Here is a 22,661-nt window from a genome sequence, read left to right as displayed (position 1 = left end):
GTGTGGAAATAGAGTAACAACATGAACGACTCCAAGGCGTCAACACTGTGATTGATACAGAACAAAAAGCCAAAACAGACATGCACACATAATTGGATTGCGGCTTAGAGAAGTTTTAGTTTTGAACTTGCCGTGATTGGCAGCTCAGAATCCCCCGCTCTCGTGTTAATGGTTATTTTGGCAATACCATTGTCATGGGTCTTCCCCAGCACTTTTTGGTCTTTTTGTAAAACCTCCACATCGATATCTTTGGCTGGAGAATCGTCTGGATTGGTCACATACACCTAATAGTACAAATGGAAAGAGGTACAATTAGACCAATAGGTAGGAAAGACAGTGTAAGCCCAATATATCATCCTACCCCTTGACCACAGTTACCAGGTGGGTTCCCTGGTTAAAAGAACTGGGCAACACTTTGGAATAGCATAGTAATTGAGTTAATGTAGAACACAGTGATTGAATGTTCTTAAATGTACCAAGACATCATACGGCATTCCTGGTTTGAAGTACGGCGGGGTCTTCTTGAAGTGAATGCTATACGGTGACTTGACTATGAAGATTCCCTTTTTCTCTGCTTTCACCATCTCACTCCCTGAGGGTTTAAAACCAACACCTTCCCTGTTCTGAGACTGAACACAAACGCACACTTCAAAAGATGCAAATGTATGCACGTACCACAACTTACAGCCTCTACTTACCTGTGTCCGTTAGCACATTGACTGATATGTATAGGGATTTATGCAAAAGCTTATTGATGTCTGTAAATGTTGTTTTAATGTGCTGTCTCTTCAGTACTGCTTTGCCCACTCCTTCCTTAAGCTGCATTTGAAAGAAACAAAGACAAGATGTCCATCTGTCAGACTTGTGTTATTCAAGCTATAGAGCTAATCAAATATAGACCACCCATGGTGAATGTTTGTGAATACCCGTATGTGTATCATCCAAATATACTCCCTCCCATATTACATGCACAAACCTCCACTCTCTGGAGAGAGCCAGGAAAACTCGTCCTGTCAACTCCTTGGATCACCCCGAACACCACAAAACAAACTCCTTTCACAGGCTCCTCAAACAGGTACCTTCCGACACAAACCATACAGCAATATCACCACAGAGAATTCAGGGGGAGGGAAACAGATAGAGGAGTACTATAAATGACATGAAACGTTAAGTAGCAATTTTAGCAATAGTTACCATGGAAATAACAACTATAAATATATTTTGACATTCTACAATGGCTCCAACCTGGCATAAATGTTGACCGTTAGCTCATCGTCGTCAACGTAGAAGAAGGACTTGCTCACTGTCAATTTGACTTCAAAGCTGGGTAGAACTAGATAGGAAGTTAGTTATGAATTAATTTACTGAACAAAAATATAAACGCAACATGTAAAGGGTTGGTTTCTTGTTTCATGACCTGAAATAAAAGATCCTAAAAAATGTCCAAACTCACCATATTTCTCTAAAATGTTGTTCAAAAATGTTGTTTACATCCATGTTAGTGAGCATTTCTCCATTGTCAAATAATCCATCCGCATATCAAAAAGCCTTTGCTGGGGACAGTAAAAGGTCACTAAAATGTGCAGTTTTGTTACACAACACAGATGTCTCAGGTTGTGAGGGAGCGTTGCACTGCAGGAATGTCCACCAGAGCTGTTGCCAGAGAATTTAATGTTCATTTCTCTACCATAAGCGGCCTCCAACGTCGTTTCAGATTAGTTGGCAGTACGTCCAACCGGCCTCACAACTGCAGACCACATGTAACCAGCCAACCCCAGGACCTTCACACCCGGCTTAAGTGTTGGATTCTAACTTAAAATATCCTTATTCATGTTACCATATTAGAACTGGGTGTATAGAAATCTACTGAGTGAGAAAGGGGAGTGCAGAAAGTTTACATTCTGTCCATACAGCGACTGCCGTGAGAATAGCTATGGCATTGTCTCTGTCTCCTGCTCCTAATCTCCTATTGCTTACATTTTGTTTTTGTCAAATCTCATGTATCCTATGGAGAGAGGCAAAGAGTAACAGTCTGGTTTCAGTCACTGATAAGGTTGTATAGCAGTGGATTAGGGAGGAGTGAGGAATGTGGGCCAAGGTCAGGTCAGATGAAGTGAGAAGGAACAGTCACCACTTAAATTCCTGCCTAGCAACAGACTCCACCTAGAAGGAGGGTATAAATATATGTGCCTGTGTAAACATGTCTTTTCAGCGGTTTGACCAAGTGGGTGAATAAACTTGGTTTGAGCTTTGACTAGTTGTCCGTTAGTTTTTCACTCTGTTTGTCAGAACACCATCCACCCACATAGCTGATGAACCTATGGATTTGCTGAAGAATTTCTGCACAAACTGTCAGAAACCGTCTCACGGAAAATCCTCTGCATTCTCATCGTCCTCACCAGGATCTTGCACTGACTGCAGTTTGGCGTTGTGACCGACTTCAGTGGGGAAATGCTCACCTTCGATGGCCACTGGCACGCTGAAGAAGTGTACTCTTCACAGATGAATCCCAGTTTCAATTGTACCTGGTAGATGGCTGACAGCGTGTATGGCGTTGTGGAGTGGTTTGCTGATGTTAACATTGTGAACAAAGTGACTTGTACACAAGGATCTGTACACAATTCCTGGAAGCTGAAATGTCCAAGTTCTTCCATGCTCAATGTCACAAATTGGGCATGTTTGGGATGCTCTGGATTGACGTGTACGACAGCGTGTTCCAGTTCCGCCAATATCCAGCAACTTCGCACGGCCTTTGAAGAGGTGTGGGACAACATTCCAATCAACAGCCTGATCAACTCTATGCGAAGGAGATGTGTCACGCTGCATGAGGCAAATGTTGGTCACACCAGATACGGACTGGTTTTCTGATCCACGCACCAACCTTTTTTTGAAGGTATCTGTGACCACCAGATGCTTACAGTGCATTTGGAAAGTATTCAGACCCCTTGACTTTTTCTACATTTTGTTGCTTTACAGCCTTAATCTACACACAATACCCCATAATGACAAAGCGAAAACAGGTTTTTAGACATTTTTGTAAATGTATTTAAAATAAAAACAGAAATACCTTAGACTTGAAATTTTGCTCAGGTGCGTGTTTCCATTGATCATACTTGAGATGTTTTTACAACTTGATTGGAGTCCACATGTGGTAAATTCAATTGATTGGACATGATTTGGAAAGGCACCCACCTGTCTACATCTATTTCTGCAGCATTTAAGATCCCCAAGAACACAGTGGCCTCCATCATTCTTAAATGGAAGAAGTTTGGAACCACCAAGACTCTTCCTATACCTGGCCACCTGGCCAAACTGAGCAATCGAGGGAGAAGGGCCTTGATCAGGGAGGTGACCAAGAACCCTATGGTCACTCTGACAGAGCTCCAGAGTTTCTAAAAACCTGTTTTTCCTTCGTCATTATGGGGTATTGGGTGTAGATTGATAAGGGAAAAAAACGATTTAATCAATTTTAGAATAAGGCTGTAACGTAACAAAATGTGGAAAAAGTCAAGTGGTCTGAATACTTTCCGAATGCACTGTATCAGCATTCCCAGTCATGTGAAATCCATAGATTAGGGCCAAATGTATTTATTTCAATTGACTGATTTCCTTATATGAATTGTAACTCAGTAAAATCTTTTAAATTGTTGCATGTTGGTTTATATTTTTGTTCAGTTCATGTAGTTTACATAGGCCCTATTTACTCTGTACAAACACTGTGCAAACACTCCGTCCTATACAAGCGAGGCCTGTTCTTAAAAGGCCAATTCCACCTCTTTTCATCTCATTGAAAACGGTGCATTTCTATGTTTTATAGAAAGAACAAACAAAAAAATATTCCCAATGACATCATCAGAGATTAAAACATTAAAAAAAATTGATTTTCAATCATTATGATATTTTCAGTGATGTGGGGCGAAAGAAAATAACCTCCCTATGGCTAGAAACAGGTTTTGAAAATCACTGTTTTTCTTACTTTTAATCCTACCCTATTATGTCATAGAGAAGCATTTTTTAGGAACATTCTTTTCTTATCTTTTTAACCACAGATCATAGAAACGTGTCATTTTCACATATGGAGACTGGAAATGAATATGAGGTTGAAAAGTGGCGTAATTGTCCTTTTAATTAAAGGCCACCCAAACCAATACCCTTCTTACCATATTCTTTCACCTCGAAATCTGCAGTGAAGTTCTTATGTGGGCTATTCTTAAACTTGGCCACGACTTTCCAGTTTCCAAAGCTATATAAAAAGAGAATGAGAGCAGAAGAGTTCACAGGCAAAAGTTTTCCTGATAAGTGTGTTAGGATGATTGAATAGCACAAAAAAACCTGGTGATTTCTGGGACAGGGAAGACTCTAGATGTCATCCCATCATCTGGTTTGAAATCTTCCTGCAGTAAGGTGATTCCATCAGGGTTCTATAAATAAATAATATACATGAAATGTGAAAGACTAACATAAATGGATTACAGATAATTAATCTGTTACTACGCAAGACTGACAGTTGTAAACATGAGTAATGTCAGAAAGAAAATATTTTGACAACTGGCCATATGCATCGACCACCACTAAGGAAACATTGTCAATGCAGTAACATTTATTGTGAGGACTACTTTACTTACCATAATTTCCACATTGATGCTATCTGTTACAGGCTCTAAACCGGAGTTTAAGCTGAAGACTCTGTATTTAACTGAAACAATATTACTGAATTAATACACTAAGAATGTAGTTTAAGATGTTAGGTTTTTATAGAGTAACACCTTTTTATCTGTGGATTAAGCAGAGAAACACGATTTTGACTGCGGATCAAAATTCTACAAAGATCTGGTAAAAAAGGACCACATGCATTTCAGGTAAAGTAACACCCCAATGTTCATCTCCCAGCTAGCTAGCTAAATGTCCATGAATGTTTCATGTGAGTTTCGACCCGACCACAAATTAATCAAATTGATTCACAGGGGCAGACTGGCCATCTGGCATTTGCTCGAAATGCCAGATGGGTCGGTCCATTTTTAGCCCAGTGGGCCTGTTTAACTTGTCTTTTTTTTCCGCTAAATGATCATTATCTGGCTAATAATGGGGGCTCCAAGAAAATAAAAAATGGGCCGGTGTGTTAGGAATACCAGGGCCGATTTCTGGTCCCAGTCCGCCACCGAGCATAGGTGGTTGCTGAGCGATGCTAATTCGAAGTCTTTAGGTCAGTGGGCTCAGCCATACCTGTACTTTCCGGCGTGTAAATGGTTTTGTCCATTTGTATAAATATGTAGCCGGTTTGAAAGGAGACCAGGACTACTTTCTCAAGCTTGTGGCTTGGGAACTGAGCGTACAGGTTCACATATTGGCTCCCTGTGTAGTCCTCATCAAAGAAGTCAGGTCCCTCCGGGATCTGACAAGTTGGAGAAAACACAAGTGTTTTTTTTGTGCAAAGTTCACAACCATAGGTAAAATTGTGAAATTAATAACTTATATGAAGATACAGTCCCTTCAGAGAGTATTCATACCCCTTGACTTATTCTACATTTTGTGTTACAGCCTGAATTCAAAATTGACTAAATATATATATTTTTCTACCCATCTACACACAATATCCCATAATGGCAAAGTGAAAACATGTTTTTAGAAAGTGATGGAGCTTAGAGGGTGGGTGTGTGAAGGTCGGTATATTCCTGCTCGTTGCCTATATCTGCTGGCCAGGAGAGAGGATGGCCTGGAAGGGTAAAGAGCCTTGTAAAGGTAACCTTTATTTAACTAGGCAAGTCAGTTGAGAACAAATTCTTATTTACTATGACGGCCTACACCGGCCAAACCCGAACGCCGCCCAATCACAGACGGTTGTGATACAGCCTGGATTTAAACCAGGGCGTCTGTAATGACGCCTCTAGCACTGAGACGCAGTGCCTTAGACCGCTGCGCCTCTCGGGAGCCCCAAAATTAGATTGGAATTTGGGTGGTGGCTGTTTTAACCTAGCTTTGGCCATCTGGAAATGCAGATGCCTTGTCCCACCAAAATCCTCTGTGGACAATGGCCTCGTTGGCTAAATCTGCTGGCCAGGGGAGAGGATGGCCCGGAAAGGTATGAGCCTAATTGAACACACCTGAACATAACTAGTTTGGAGGTTGGGTGGTGGCTGGACATGAACCTAACGGACATTACTTGGCCGTTGACCTGACACCAGTAAGGACAAGCCTGTTGGATTTCTGTTTACTCTTGTTGTATACACTGGTAAACAGCTTAGCTGTCCAGTAGCAGAGAGGGACCGGAAGACCTGTGTAGAAAGGTTCAAAGACGAGCTAGGTTTTCCTCTAGGATTTTGCCTGTGCTTAGCTACATTCCATTTCCTTTTTATCCTGAAAAAGTCCTTAATGATTACAAGCATACCCATAACATGATGCAGACACCACTATGCTTGAAAGTATGGAGAGTGGTACTCAGTAATGTCTTGTATTGGATTTGCCCCAAACATAACAATTTGTATTCAGGACAAAAAGTGAATTGTGCAGCTGCAACTTATTATGTTATTATTTTTACTCCTAAACTCTAGGTTTGCCATAAGGAAGGGGTTGAATACTTATTGACTCAAGACATATCAGCTTTTACCTGTTTTTTCAAAAAACATAATTCCACTTTGGGGTATTGTGTGTAGGCCAGTGACAAAAAAAAAATCTACATTTCATCAATTTTAAATTCAGTCTGTAACGTATTATGTGTAAAAAGTCGAGGGGTGTGAATTCTTTCTGAAGCCATTTAATTTATGTGAGGAAACATGTATAAAGACTTACTTTAATGTCCTTAAGTGCCTGGTATTTGTTCACTGAATTCAGGGACACACTTGTGGTGTAAAGCAATTTATTTTGCGCAGGGAAGTTCATCACCTTGATTTGGACATTGAGGTCATCCCCTGAGTAACCTTGAGCTTCAACAAAGACCCTTTCCATGCTACCCACCCGTAGAGGGTTAGGAGCAGACATGACATACCTGCAGTGATGAAGAGAGGGGAAAGGATGATTCAAAATATGGAGGGTGGAATATTGATTTGTGCTTGACTAAGCCCGGGATGTAATTCAGGGCACGTCACAGCACACTATAACACACTTTAAAGGTCATTTACAGTTGACCTGACATGGGCAGCGTTTACCATGAATGTGATCTCCACGAACGTTGGGAAAAATGCCTTTTAAAGGCATATTGTTGGCTGTTTAGTGCACCATACTATAACACACCTTGCACTGAATCACAGGCTAGACGTTTTTGTTATGGAATGACTGACATCTGATCAATGTGTACATGCATCTGTCTGCGTGTGTGTTTTTGGGGAATCTGTCTGCAGATACATGCTGTGTTTGGAGCCGTGTAATAATCCATTTTTAGTTCCCATTTCTCACACCATTCATAAAGTATAGCAAAATGTTGTAAACTGCTGAGAATTGTATTACCTCTGAACAAGGTTCCAAACCAGTAGACTTATTCAGCCATTCTGGGATGTCTAGTAGGCTAATGCTTCACTGACCCCTCTATGCAAACTTTGGGTTAAAAAAATCATATAAACAGAATATGTTTTTTGTCAACCAAATATGTAGTTGATTTCAGTTGATTTGGCCATTGATAGGCGCAACTGTCCATCAATCAAATGTATTTATAAAGCCCTTTTTACATCAGCAGATGTCACAAAGTGCTTACACAGAACCCACCCTAAAACTCAAAAAGGAGGAAGTAATTTAGATGTAGAAGCACAGTAGCTAGGGAACACTCCCTAGAAAAGTTGGGAACCTAGGATGAAACCTAGAGGAACCTGGCTCTGAGGGGTGGCCAGTCCTCTTCTGGCTGTGTCAAGTGGAGATTATAAGAGTGCATGGCCATTAAAGCCAGATTGTTCTTCAATATGTTCAAACGTTCATAGATGACCAGCAGGGTCAAATAATAATCAGTGGTTGTAGAGGGTGCAATAGGTCAGCACCTCAGGAGTAAATGTCAGTTGGCTTTTCATAGCCGAGTATTCAGAGGTCAAGACGGTGGTTAAACAAAGACGATGTTTGTAGAGGTCGTTTAAAGACAACTAACCCATAGATTACAGTTTCTTCGGGCCCATAGACTACTTTTAGGGTGATGATCCTCTTAACATCAAGTTGTAAAATCCTGAACTTTCCCTTTGATTTAATCTCTTTAAGAATTTCCCCCCTCCTTTTTTATAAAATATTGTACTTTTTTTGTATAATTGCAGGAAATAAAAATGTAACTGGTGTGTCATAACATGATGGTACCTGCAGTGGCCATGCAAACAAAACATGAATAAATTCACAACGCATGCACAGTAACTAGTAAACAAGTTGTATGGCACAAATCACGTTTCCATCCACATTTTTTACGTAAGTAAAGTCATATCATATTAAATTTAAAAAATCACAACAGCTCATGGAAACAGGAAGTTTCGGTATAATTTTATAAATGCAAACAGATCATTTGTTTGTTTGACATGGTGTGGTCTTTTTGTGTCAGTAAATATACGATGGACACGTCTTTATAAACAAATATTGATATAATAACCATCATATGTACTAGACTTGGAGTCATGAAGATATGGTGTCCTCCCACTATGACTCGGCAAACCATACTGTTTACTGGGCTACTGGTGAACTTCACAGGGTGGTGAAAGTGCACAGTGATCTTGATGCTCCATTCCAATAAATATTGAGGGTCTTATTCTGGCGATATCATGACAAATAAAAATATTATTGCTCTTATCCATAATAATCTCATCATCTAAACTAGCCTACCCGCACTGTATCTGCAAGCTGTTGGCTAGAGCAGTGATTCTCAATTTGGGGGGTCGCGACCCCCACGTGCAGCACTTCCGCAGTGATGAAATGGCTAGCTACATTTTCACGCTGCACATACTCACTCACTGACCAAAACAATAACAATTCTCACCCCACACAATACACACTTCAAGCGGAGATTGCTTTTTTTTTTTTTTTTTTTTCGGAGAACAAGTTACCTCTGGCTGAACATTTCGTTTGTGAGGAGTAGCTCACAAAGTTTGCCTACCTGGTGGATATTTTTTAGAATCTGAATTCGCTCAAAGTGTCAACGCAAGGGACGGGGGCACAATCGACTTGAACAGAGGGACAAAGTGGATGCCTTCAAGATGAAGCTTACCCTTTGGGCAAATCATATTTCTAACGGGACGATTGACATGTTTCCCAATGCTGATTTCGAGATTTGGAATCTGATCAACAAAGCACACAGCGACACACTGAAAAAAACTGTTAAACAGATAAACAGGTAAATTAGTTATTGTTCAGTATGTTAATCAACTCTGACATTCATATGACATTTTATTGAACTGGTTAAAAATGTACACCTTTTCAAGGTTGTGAAGCTATTCATTCGATGTCATATTCTGAATCTGATCATTTATTACACCCACTCCTGAACTGGTTGCCTAATTAAATGGCTTATTCTCTTGAATTGATAATAAATGTTTTCTTTGTTAATATGGCTATGTAATGACTTTCCTTTATACCATAATTGTAGAAAAGGCCCATGGAGTTGGTGGAATAATCCTTTAATTCATTGCCATTTACTCAGCTGGGCCAGGGGCGCTTTAATTAGGTCAGGTGGAAATGTCCGACAGATCTCAACTCCATAAAAGGAGGAAATTGCCGTCGCCTGATCTCGCTGCTTTCTCTTGTTTAACTCCATCTGATCCAGAAGTTCTGTGCGTCCATGAATCCACCGACTCTGTTACCTTTCATCTGAATTATCTGTGGCGATCGGGAGAGTGGGCCATTCAGTTACTGTTAATAGTTATTAATTCGGCTTGGAGCGCACGCTTCAAACATATTGTGTAATGTGAATTGTCAATGATCACGGCCCTACGGGTCCTCATAGGCCAATTATGAAATCGATATGGTTCATATGTATTGACATTAATTATATGTACACATGAAGACAATTGAAAGAGTGAAATGAGAAACGTCATTGTTTGCTAACTGATTGACTTTGATAATGGGGATTATAGTTTGTATAACCATTCACTGTTTGTATTCTAGTAGCCCATTGAGCCAGAGTCTATTTTGCAAGTGAAGCTTGCCCAAGAAGGCAGCTGCAATACAACATTACAAAATGTAGCTGCAATATAACAGTCCATAATATTGGGTCATGACTCATTTGTCATTGTCAATTTTGGGTCCCCAGGCAAAATCAGTTGAGAACCACTGGTACATGTGCCAAAACCAGATTAGGCACATTTGCTATTTAGCGCAACAGTTTTTGTGACAAAACTATTGGTACTGTTGAAAATGCAATGGAAAAATATTGAACTTCAGATTTAGATTTTGTACATGACAACTTAAGCAAAAAGTAAATTTTGTGTGCGCTACATCATTACACCCTGATTTTTATCCACAAAAAGTCAATGTTACCCGCAACAAGTCCTTTAAGCAGATTTTAGAATTTCGCATGAAAATCTGTCTCCAATTGGATGGAAATCTATTAATACTACAATTTTTTTGAAGTAATATTTATTATTCATCAATGTTTCTATGACATGTTTTACCATGACAATTCTAGGAATGATGGCTGATGTATTGCCTTTAGAATTGTGGCACCAAATGTTCTACCACATTGAAAACGATTTTATTTATGATGTACTCACAGCACTTCACCATTGGAGAGGAGAGGGAGAGACAGAGCCACAGCGGCCAGCAACACTAGCTCCACCAGCATAACGTGGGTCTGATTCAAGCCCAAATTAAATTGCTTCACCCAGGCTCAAGCTTTTATCGTGGCATTTTCCCAGACCATAACTCAGTTCTGCTTTTGACCCTCCCCTTTTGGACAAGTGCCAGACAACATGTTCACCCTCCCACCCTGTATTTCTTCTTATCAGAATTGGGAATTTACGGGAACAGAGAGATACAATACAAGACACCCTTAAACCTTACTTCTACCATCTAATTAATTGAGACATTATCTTAACTGTGTGTAATTGTTTATTTATTGCTGTTACAGTTTTTCCCAATTGCTAAAACACAATTTTGCAAACTAGGCTGGTTTTATCAAAATACTTAACACAATTCACAAAACCACACAAACAAACTGCAAAATACCTCAGATCCTGCAAAATGAAGCACTGCAACCAAAACTACATACAGCATTATCAAAATCAAATGTTTGCACGAAATGGCACACACTTCATTCATATTACCAGATTTTTGTCTAACCAACTACACACTTTTGGGCATAATGAAAAGCACTCTCCTCTTTAGTATGCTTTGCCATAATACTAAAATAGTTCAAATTGTAGAAAATCTTCAGATGCACAGAAAGATTTGCAGAGACACACACATGCTTTTGAAACAGTTTATTTATTTTTCACCAAACAAGTCAGTGCAACATATGCACAGCAGATATATTTACATTGGACTGAACAAAAATATGCTCACAAAAAAACAGTAAACTGAAAAAGAAAATTGCAGAAAAAATGTATAGAAAAAAAAGAGGCAAGAAAAATAATTAGGCAGCACCTTGCCGCACAGCTGGGTCTGGCCACAACGCCTCGTACCACATCACAGCCGGGTCTGGCCACAACGCCTCGTACCACATCGCAGCCGGGTCTGGCCACAGCGCCTCGTACCACATCGCAGCCGGGTCTGGCCACAACGCCTCGTACCACATCGCAGCCGGGTCTGGCCACAACGCCTCGTACCACATCGCAGCCGGGTCTGGCCACAACGCCTCGTACCACATCGCAGCCGGGTCTGGCCACAACGCCTCGTACCACATCGCAGCCGGGTCTGGCCACAACGCCTCGTACCACATCGCAGCCGGGTCTGGCCACAACGCCTCGTACCACATCGCAGCCGGGTCTGGCCACAACGCCTCGTACCACATCGCAGCCGGGTCTGGCCACAACGCCTCGTACCACATCGCAGCCGGGTCTGGCCACAACGCCTCGTACCACATCGCAGCCGGGTCTGGCCACAACGCCTCGTACCACATCGCAGCCGGGTCTGGCCACAACGCCTCGTACCACATCGCAGCCGGGTCTGGCCACAACGCCTCGTAACACATCGCAGCCGGGTCTGGCCACAACGCCTCGTACCACATCGCAGCCGGGTCTGGCCACAACGCCTCGTACCACATCGCAGCCGGGTCTGGCCACAACGCCTCGTACCACATCGCAGCCGGGTCTGGCCACAACGCCTCGTACCACATCGCAGCCGGGTCTGGCCACAACGCCTCGTACCACATCGCAGCCGGGTCTGGCCACAACGCCTCGTACCACATCGCAGCCGGGTCTGGCCACAACGCCTCGTACCACATCGCAGCCGGGTCTGGCCACAACGCCTCGTACCACATCGCAGCCGGGTCTGGCCACAACGCCTCGTACCACATCGCAGCCGGGTCTGGCCACAACGCCTCGTACCACATCGCAGCCGGGTCTGGCCACAACGCCTCGTACCACATCGCAGCCGGGTCTGGCCACAACGCCTCGTACCACATCGCAGCCGGGTCTGGCCACAACGCCTCGTACCACATCTCAGCCGGGTCTGGCCACAACGCCTCGTACCACATCGCAGCCGGGTCTGGCCACAACGCCTCGTACCACATCGCAGCCGGGTCTGGCCACAACGCCTCGTACCACATCGCAGCCGGGTCTGGCCACAACGCCTCGTACCACATCGCAGCCGGGTCTGGCCACAACGCCTCGTACCACATCGCAGCCGGGTCTGGCCACAACGCCTCGTCCACATCGCAGCCGGGTCTGGCCACAACGCCTCGTCCACATCGCAGCCGGGTCTGGCCACAACGCCTCGTCCACATCGCAGCCGGGTCTGGCCACAACGCCTCGTCCACATCACAGCCGGGTCTGGCCACAACGCCTCGTCCACATCACAGCTGGGTCTGGCCACAACGCCTCGTCCACATCACAGCTGGGTCTGGCCACAACGCCTCGTCCACATCACAGCTGGGTCTGGCCACAACGCCTCGTCCACATCACAGCTGGGTCTGGCCACAACGCCTCGTCCACATCACAGCTGGGTCTGGCCACAACGCCTCGTCCACATCACAGCTGGGTCTGGCCACAACGCCTCGTCCACATCGCAGGCAATATCTTCCCTTGCCAAACATCGAGGGAAGAAGTGCCTTATCCATCCCTGAAACGCACCCACATCAATCTCATCACATGCCTCTTCCATAGCCTGCACAAGAGGCATGAGCACAAAGGTCTGCCGGTCGTATACCTTCCACCGCCATGCCGAAAACAACTCTTCTATGGGCATTTCTATCAGAAATGGTGAGTATGGTGGGAGGTATTGCACGAGAAATGGTGGGTGGTCAGCAAACCAGTTTTGGACTGGTGCTGCACGATGAAAGCTCATGTTGTCCCATACTACAACGTACCGGGTTCTTTGATGATCTGCATCATTCATATGCTCTGGTGGTATGAGAATGTTGTGGAGTCTGTCCAGAAATGTGAGAATATGGGCTGTGTTGTATGGTCCAAGGTTGGCATGACGGTGGAGGACACCATGCGTATTGGAGATGGCAGCGCACATTGTGATGTTCCCACCACGTTGGCCAGGAACATCTATAATGGCTCTGTGGCCAATGACGTTTCTCCCCCTTCTTCTGCTCTTTGCTAGGTTGAACCCAGCCTCATCTATAAAGATGAACTCATGTGGGATTGCATGAGCATCCATTTCCAGTACTCCCTGAAAACAAAGAACAAAAGCAGTCAATATGGTGTTATCCAGTACACTGGGAAACAATGTTGCGTGTAGTGTACTGCAGTCAATATTATACTTACATCCACATATGCTCGTCTGACCTCTTTGTTTCTTTGAGAGTTTCTCTCAAACGGCACCTTATAAAGTTGTTTCATTCGGATTTGGTTTCGCGTGAGAATGCAAGCCAATGTGGACAGACTGACTCGTTGAATGTTGTTGAATATGGTGTTGTCTTGGATGATTTGGCTTTGAATTTCTCGTAATCTGATTTCATTATTTTCCAAAACCAAGTTTACAATGTTAGCTTCCTGTACCCCGGTGAACATTTGGCCCCTTCCTCTACCATGGTTGCGTCTCTCAGTCCTTTAGAAAAACAAAAAAACAAAAATATAGGGCTTGGACAATGCAGCCTAAAGATATTTCCCCCACAGTAGAGTAAATTCTACAGGAAATTTGTGCAGTTAGTGTATGACATCAGCCATTTATGAAGTAGACAGGTGTCACCCAACTGATACACTATGACATGGGGTGTACTACATAGTGTGAAAGAAATTAGAGGCTGAGACAGGAGGGGTCAGGAGACACTGTGGCCCCATCCGAGGACACCCCCGGACAGGGCCAAACAGGAAGGATATAACCCCACCCACTTTGCCAAAGCACAGCCCCCACACCACTAGAGGGATATCTTCAACCACCAACTTACCATCCTGAGACAAGGCTGAGTATAGCCCACAAAGATCTCCGCCACGGCACAACCCAAGGGAGGGGGGGCGCCAACCCAGACAACCCTGTCCAGCCTCTCGCATTGTCAGACCATGGTTGATGACATGATCAACTAAGGTTGCTCTGATTTCATTTGAAAGATGTTGTCTTCTTTGGCCATGAACTCCTCTACCAGCTCTACCCATACCTCTCACTCTTCCTCCCCCTCTGATTCTCACCCTCCCTCTTCCTCTCTCTGCAATGGCTTCCATTGTTGTAAAACAAAAGGTGCTCACCTGTGGTCTTTTCATAGTGCTTACTTCCTGATTGAAGTGGTAACAATTAACCGTTGAGGTGTTTGGCCAGGTGGCACATGTATTGGCCAATTAGCTCATGTAGTGTAATTTTGAATGGCAGTGTTTTGAAATGGCAAACATGTGACTTTATGTCAGATTATTGTGTCTTATGCAGAGAACCGTGTTGAGTGCATTTAAAAAGTGCCATTTTGAATTGCAAAATGTGTGTAAAGCAGAAAATGTGTTTAGACTTTTGGAGACTTGAGAAGAGGTTTTGCTCTCTGTGTGTCAGTTTAAATAATTGTGATGTGCATGTCATTTTAGTGTGTTAGCAATTGGAAAAACTGTAAGTCTATACCTGTGTATGTCAATGCTTAAAATGCCATGTGGGTATATTACAGTTTTTTCCAACTGCTTACACACAAAATATTTTCATGTCACATGATTTTTGAAACCTCTCACTCAAAGTGCAAAACTACACACCAAATATCCAAAACCATAAGCTATTTCTCAGCCTTTGACTCAGTTGTCAATTGCATAAAACACTTTTTTCAAAACACTACACACAATTCTCTACCTAAAACACAAAAATCTAACAGGAAGCGACTTGCTTTCCTTTTCCGAACACAACCAATCAAAATGCTACACTTATTCACCAGGTCACACACACACACTCCTCACATGTGCAAACACTAATAGCTTAACTGATCACTAACCAATCACTGCTTTACTGTGGTATAGGCCTATAAATTGGTCAAAGGTCAGATGACCTGTTTTGAACAATGGATGCCAACAATGGACAGTGAGCAAGAGGAGTAGGAGGACGAGGGCAAAGAAGAGAAGGAAGGAAGGAAGGAGAGCCATCTCTAATGAGATTAGGGCAACACTTGTTGATCATGTGATCAACCACGGTTTAACCATGGACTCAGAGTCCAGCCCAATTTGAGTCGATTTACAGTGCCGTCCATGATTCGAACCTTCAGAAATGAGAACAGGTATGCAACTATCTAATGACTATTTTAGCATTACAGTAATGTACTGTAAAATATGTATGACTGCACAGTATTGCATAAACATTTAACTCTAAGCCATCCATTTACTGCACTGTATTGAATGAATGAGGTTGGTTATCATGCTGTACTACATTTTTTTGTACATTGTTTACAGTTCCTATGCTGAACACATACTGTGTTTGAATTCTGTACAGAGTGGAAAGGCAAAGCCATCATGGAGGACGAGGACACTTGTTTACAGATGTACAAGAGACTGCAATTATAAATATGGTTTTGGCCGACAATGCAATTAGGATTCGAGAGATAAGAGAGCTTATCTTGAATAATGACACCATATTTAACAACATCAATGCTGTAAGCCTGTCGACCATACAACGCATCCTCCAACGGCACCGAGTGAAGATGAAACAACTTTACAAGGTGCAATTTGAGAAACTCTGACAGAGTCAAGAATATGCGACATGACTTTGTAGAGGTATGTATGCAACACTACTTAATTCGCCATGAATTTATTTATGTGGATGAGGTTGGCTTCAACCTTACCAAAACCAGGCGCCGCTGAAGAAATGTAATAGGACAGAGGACAATTACCAATGTCCCTGGACAGCGTGGGGATAATAAACTATGTGTGCTGCCATCACTCAAAACGGGATCCTCCATCACAATGCCACACTGGGTCCGTACAACACCGGCCATACTCTCACTTTTCTGGATGTAATTTATACAATGATTGTCCCTGATCCAGATCAATAGCCTGCTAGATTTGTGGTTTTATGGAACAATGTTAGTTTTCACCGGGCTGTTCTGGTCCAAAACTGGTTTGCCACCCATCCACAATTTGTAGTTTTGTACCTACCCCCATATTCACCTTTTCTAAATCCCATAGAGGAATTTTTCTCAGCCTGGCGCTGGAAAGTGTATGATCGCCAACCCTATGCCCGCATGCCGCTTCTCCAGGCAATGGAGGACGCATGTGGGGACATAGAGGTTGCCTCTGTCCAAGGTTGGATACGCCATGCTAGGAGATACTTCCCTCGCTGTTTGGCAAGAGAAACCCTATCTAGTGACGTGGACGAAGTATTTTGGCCAGATGCAGGCCGGAGAATAGATGAAGCGTAGCTTGGTGACTGACCCCCCTACTAATTCCTGGACATTAGGCTAAGTAGGTTTTTGTACTTAACTTTGACCAAATAGATGATTGAGCCCCACTTGCCCACCAATACTTGGTAATGTTTTATGATTTAGCTGGTGTGTGTGTTTACTGATTGTTTCAACATTTCCTAGCAGCTCTTATCTCTCTGAAAACAGTGTTATGTGAAAGGCTAGTGGCAGAGCCCCCTTTTATTTTTTTATTATCCAACTCGAGGTATAACAAAATAAAAAAATGTTTTTTCACATCCCTAATGTCTCCCATTTATGAGCTGGATGGTTGGGTAGAAATGTTTTACTGCAACTGAGGTTAAATTGATAGATACTGTCACAACCCCCCCGCTCCTAAACTCAAGTGCAGAATAATTACAGGGTTGAGGGGTGATGGGACACACAAACTAATGTAAACCAATACTCTGATATTGCTCAAATTTGGAATATGAGTTGTCAGTCATATGTACTACATGCACAAATAGCACTAAGATATCTTTATCTTGGAAATATAGACCTGGAAACACAGAGCTAAAATAGGTGAAAATATTTATGATGAATGTAAGCTTTACTTTTTGGTACTTGATTACTAGACAACTTTCCAAGTCAAAATTGCTCTCATTCACTGCTGTATGGTCCTTCTGTCTGACAAATGTACAAACAGTTACACATGTTTTTTTATGTTGTGGCTATTGTAATCTAATCGGCTCTAACGAAAACAAGTGGGCTCAGACACTGGAAACTCTTTTTTTTCAGTCAATGGTTTGTCTGCGGATTTGATTTGTTCTGCCCACACTCTTGCAATTACGAATTAAACATTACATTTATATTTTGTTTCACAGATCTACACAACTCATGTCAAAGTGGACTTGTGTTTTTAGAAATGTTTACAAATTATACTGAACAAAAATATAAATGCAACATTTAAGTGTTGGTCCCATGTTTTATGAAATCAAAGATTTTTCCATATGCACAAAAAGCTTATTTAGCTCAAATGTTGTGCTCAAATCCCTGTTAGTGAGCATTTTTTCCTTTGCCAAGATAATTCATCCACCTGACAGGTGTGGCAAATCAAGAAGCTTATTAAACAGCATGATCATTACACAGGTGCACCTTGTGCTGGGGACAATAAAAGGCCACTCTAAAATGTGCAGTTTTGTCACATCACAATGCCACAGATGTCTGAAGGTTAGAGGGAGCATGCAATTGGCATGCTGGCTGCAGGAATCTCCACCAGAGCTGTTGCCAGAGAATTGAATGTTAATTTCTCTACCATGTCATTTTAGAGAATTTGGCCTCACAACCGCAGACGAAGTGTAACCACACCAGCCCAGGACCTTGACATCCGGGTTCTTCACCTGCGAGACGAGCCACCCGGACATCTAATGAAACTATGGGTTTGCACAACTAAAGAATTTCTACACCAATTGTCATAAACCTTATCAGGGAAGCTCATCTGCTTGCTCGTAGTCCTCACCATGGTCTTGACCTAACTTCAGTTCGGTGTCGTAACCGACTTCAGTGGACAAATATGCTCACCTTCGATGGGCACTGGTATGCTGGAGAGGTGTGCTCTTCACGGATTAATTGCGGTTTCAACTGTGCTGGGCAGATGGCATTGTGTGGACGTGCGGTTGGTTGATATCAACGTTGTGAACAGAGTGCTCCATAGTGTTGGTGTTTATTAAATATTTTAAAATATTTTTTATTTCACCTTTATTTAACCAGGTAGGCAAGTTGAGAACAAGTTCTCATTTACAATTTCGACCTGGCCAAGATCAAGCAAAGCAGTTCGACACATACAACGACACAGAGTTACACATGGAGTAAAACAAACATACAGTCAATAATACAGTATAAACAAGTCTATATACAATGTGAGCAAATGAGGTGAGATAAGGGAGGTAAAGGCAAAAAAAGGCCATGGTGGCAAAGTAAATACAATATAGCAAGTAAAACACTGGAATGGTAGATTTGCAGTGGAAGAATGTGCAAAGTAGAAATAAAAATAGTGTGGCGCAAAGGAGCTAAATAAATAAAATAAATACAGTAGGGAAAGAGGTAGTTGTTTGGGCTAAATTATAGGTGGGCTATGTGCAGTAATCTGTGAGCTGCTCTGACAGTTGGTGCTTAAAGCTAGTGAGGGAGATAAGTGTTTCCAGTTTCAGGGATTTTTGTAGTTCGTTCCAGTCATTGGCAGCAGAGAACTGGAAGGAGGGGCGGCCAAAGAAAGAATTGGTTTTGGGGGTGACCAGAGAGATATACCTGCTGGAGCGCGTGCTACAGGTGGGTGATGCTATGGTGACCAGCGAGCTGAGATAAGGGGGGACTTTACCTAGCAGGGTCTTGTAGATGACATGGAGCCAGTGGGTTTGGCGACGAGTATGAAGCGAGGGCCAGCCAACGAGAGCGTACAGGTCGCAATGGTGGGTAGTATATTGGGCTTTGGTGACAAAACGGATTGCAATGTGATAGACTGCATCCAATTTGTTGAGTAGGGTATTGAAGGCTATTTTGTAAATGACATCGCCGAAGTCGAGGATTGGTAGGATGGTCAGTTTTACAAGGGTATTTTTGGCAGCATTAGTGAAGGATGCTTTGTTGCGAAATAGGAAGCCAATTCTATATTTAACTTTGGATTGGAGAAGTTTGATGTGGGTCTGGAAGGAGAGTTTACAGTCTAATCAGACACCTAGGTATTTGTAGTTGTCCACGTATTCTAAGTCAGAGCCGTCCAGAGTAGTGATGTTGGACAGGCGGGCAGGTGCAGGCAGTGATCGGTTGAAGAGCATGCATTTAGTTTTACTTGTATTTAAGAGCAATTGGAGGCCACGGAAGGAGAGTTGTATGGCATTGAAGCTTGCCTGGAGGGTTGTTAACACAGTGTCCACAGAAGGGCCAGAAGTATACAGAATGGCGAGGCAATCATTTGAGAAACCAAGATCAATGAATACAGCTGCACAGTAATGTTTTTTATCGATGGCGGTTAAGATATCGTTTAGGACCTTGAGCGTGGCTGAGGTGCACCCATGACCAGCTCTGAAACCAGATTGCATAGCAGAGAAGGTATGGTGAGATTCGAAATGGTCGGTAATCTGTTTGTTGACTTGGCTTTCGAAGACCTTAGAAAGGCAGGGTAGGATAGATATAGGTCTGTAGCAGTTTGGGTCAAGAGTGTCCCCCCCTTTGAAGAGGGGGATGACCGCAGCTGCTATCCAATCTTTGGGAATCTCAGACGACACGAAAGAGAGGTTGAACAGGCTAGTAATAGGGCTGGCAACAATTTCGGCAGATAATTTTAGAAAGAAAGGGTCCAGATTGTTTAGCCCGGCTGATTTGTAGGGGTCCAGATTTTGCAGCTCTTTCAGAACATCCGCTGACTGGATTTGGGAGAAGGAGAAATGGGGAAGGCTTGGGCGAGTTGCTGTGGGGGGTGCAGTGCTGTTGACCGGGGTAGGAGTAGCCAGGTGGAAAGCATGGCCAGCCGTAGAAAAATGCTTATTGAAATTCTCAATTATAGTGGATTTATCAGTGGTGACAGTATTTCCTATCTTCAGTGCAGTGGGCAGCTGGGAGGAGGTGTTCTTATTCTCCATGGACTTTACAGTGTCCCAGAACTTTTTTGAGTTAGTGTTGCAGGAAGCAAATTTCTGCTTGAAAAAGCTAGCCTTGGCTTTTCTAACGGCCTGTGTATAATGGTTTCTAGCTTCCCTGAACAGCTGCATATCACGGGGGCTGTTCGATGCTAATGCAGAACGCCATAGGATGTTTTTGTGTTGGTTAAGGACAGTCAAGTCTGGGGAGAACCAAGGGCTATATCTGTTCCTGGTTCTAAATGTCTTGAATGGGGCATGTTTATTTAAGGTGGTTAGGAAGGCATTTAAAAAAAATTCTTTTTTAAAAACGGCATTTAAAAAAAATACCATAACCGGGTTATGGTATGGGCAGGCATAGGCTACAGTCAACGAAGACAATTGCATTTTATCGAAGGCAATTTGAATGAAAGATACCATGATGAGATCCTGAGACCCATTGTCGTGCCATTCATTCACCGCCATCCCCTTATGTTTCATCATGATAATGCACAGCCCCATGTCACATCTGTACACAATTCCTGGAAGCTGAAAATGTCCCAGTTCTTCTATGGCCTGCATACTCACCAGACATGTCACCCATTGAGCCAGTTTGGGATGCTCTGGATCGACGTGTACGTCATCGTGTTCCAGTTCCCAACAATATCCATCGACTTCGCACAGCTATTGAAGAGGAGTGGGTCAACATTCCACAGGCCACAATCAAAAGCCTGATCAACTATATGCCAAGGAGATGTACTGTATCATGCTGCATGAGGCAAATAGTGGTCACACCAAATACTGACTGGTTTTCTTTTTTTTCAATTTAAAGTTTTATTAAGTTTTCTTGTTTTTCAATCAACCAACAAAACACATTCCACATTCACAGATGTGACAGGCTTTAAAAAAAGAAAAAGTAAAAAAATAATAATACATTTGAAAAAATAAAAATACAATTAAAATGAATGATAAAGTCAAATAAAAGTATTTATTTTTCTTAATCTATTTATTTTCCTTGGTGCATATATATATATATACATACATACATACATACACACATATATACACACATACGCACACGTACTCAAAAACTAAATTAAAATAAAAACACACAAAAAACACATAACACTTGCAGCAGCACTATCAAGGTTCTTATCAGCTATTTCAAGCATTCGCTGAGACGACGGGCCAATAATTCGTTTTTAGGTTTTACAGTACCTTACACAACATGTATCTGCGCATTTCCCTAGTCACCCCTTTCACTCTGTCCAGTTTGAAATATAGTTGAATAGTGGAGACCAGAGTCTATCAAACTTGGGCTGTCTCTTGTGGAGGTCATAAGTGAGCTTTTCAAGAGGAAGAAAGTTAACAATCTGATCAATCCACATTTTAAATGTAGGAGGGGTATTAGAGGCCCACAATAGAAGAAATCATTTCTTAGCGAAGTATGTAATAGTCATAAGCAAATTTTCTCTGTCAGGATCAAGAACAAAGTCCTGCTGGGCATTAAGAAGATAGATACACGGGGTCATATCAAACTGTACCTCTAGTATTTTCTGTGCAGCAGTATGTACAGATTGCCAGAATCTGGCAATCTCTCTATAGCTCCAAAATACATGCATATAGGTTCCACTTTCAGAGGTACATCTTTTACAGTTAGGAGACATATCTGTTTTCATTCTATGGAGTCTCAAAGGAGTATAATAAAATTTGTACAAAAATTTGTAATTAGATTCTTTCACTTTTACACTGGTAGAGGAGCAGTATACCGTGTCGCAAACCTCCGCCCATAACTCATCACTGATAGTCAGACCAAGGTCCTTTTCCCAGATTATTTTCAAAGGACTAAAGGAGGAGCTTCCTTTCTCAGAAAGGAGTCTATAGATGTAAGATATTTAGCCTTTAATGGATTTTGCTGTGACAAGAAGGGTTTCAACTTCATTCAACTGAGTTCTAAACCTCCTCTTGGAGGTAAATGAGGAAATTACATGTCTAATTTGAAGATATTTTTTAAAAATGGGATCTTGGTACATCGAATTCACTGCAGAGCTCTTGAAAGGATTTCAGTGTAGTGGTTTTCTGATGAAATAGGTCTGAAAAGGTCCTGATTCCTAGAGTATGCCAAAGATTAAAGTTGGCATCCCTCAGGGCTTTTGGCAAGTCTGGGTTGCCTACTATAGGCGAGTGAGAACATATTT

General features: G+C 42.4%; 2 protein-coding genes and 1 long non-coding RNA gene across 3 annotated transcripts in view; 1 reads left to right on the top strand and 2 right to left on the bottom strand.

Annotated features, from left to right (window-relative positions):
* Positions 1-10,767, bottom strand: part of LOC112230398 (complement C3) — a 44,796-nt gene extending 34,029 nt beyond the window's left edge. Inside the window, 11 exon segments of the mRNA XM_024396687.2 lie at positions 132-284; positions 477-592; positions 699-819; positions 977-1,079; positions 1,246-1,333; positions 4,161-4,243; positions 4,333-4,421; positions 4,626-4,696; positions 5,224-5,392; positions 6,787-6,982; positions 10,662-10,767. Coding sequence (XP_024252455.2) covers positions 132-284; positions 477-592; positions 699-819; positions 977-1,079; positions 1,246-1,333; positions 4,161-4,243; positions 4,333-4,421; positions 4,626-4,696; positions 5,224-5,392; positions 6,787-6,982; positions 10,662-10,732 — 1,260 coding nt within the window. The 5' untranslated portion in view covers positions 10,733-10,767.
* LOC121841573 lies at positions 9,075-9,568 on the bottom strand. The gene is made up of 2 exons (XR_006080596.1): positions 9,528-9,568; positions 9,075-9,267 (listed from the first exon to the last, which is right to left on the bottom strand). It is a non-coding gene; the product is annotated as an uncharacterized LOC121841573 (long non-coding RNA).
* Positions 10,768-11,251: 484 nt separating the features above from the next.
* Positions 11,252-13,311, top strand: LOC121841563 (glycine-rich cell wall structural protein 1-like). Its single transcript, XM_042310650.1, has 4 exons — positions 11,252-11,273; positions 11,545-12,057; positions 12,121-12,736; positions 13,212-13,311. The coding sequence occupies exons 1-4, from the start codon at positions 11,252-11,254 to the stop codon at positions 13,309-13,311; spliced, it is 1,251 nt and encodes a 416-aa protein (XP_042166584.1).
* Positions 13,312-22,661: the final 9,350 nt, after the last annotated feature.

The sequence above is a fragment of the Oncorhynchus tshawytscha genome, linkage group LG32 (assembly GCF_018296145.1).
Source record: "Oncorhynchus tshawytscha isolate Ot180627B linkage group LG32, Otsh_v2.0, whole genome shotgun sequence".
NCBI lineage: Eukaryota > Metazoa > Chordata > Actinopteri > Salmoniformes > Salmonidae > Oncorhynchus > Oncorhynchus tshawytscha.
Note: the sequence above shows the minus strand (reverse complement) of the source record. Positions and strands in the feature narration are given on the sequence as shown.

Excerpts from the sequence above, each read along its gene's own strand:
- LOC121841563 (XM_042310650.1), top strand. The coding sequence starts at position 11,252 with ATGAAAAGCACTCTCCTCTTTA. Across the intron at positions 12,058-12,120 it reads CCACATCGCAGCCGGGTCTG|CCGGGTCTGGCCACAACGCC; the intron begins GCCACAACGCCT and ends ACCACATCGCAG. Across the intron at positions 12,737-13,211 it reads TCGTACCACATCGCAGCCGG|CCTGCACAAGAGGCATGAGC; the intron begins GTCTGGCCACAA and ends CCTCTTCCATAG.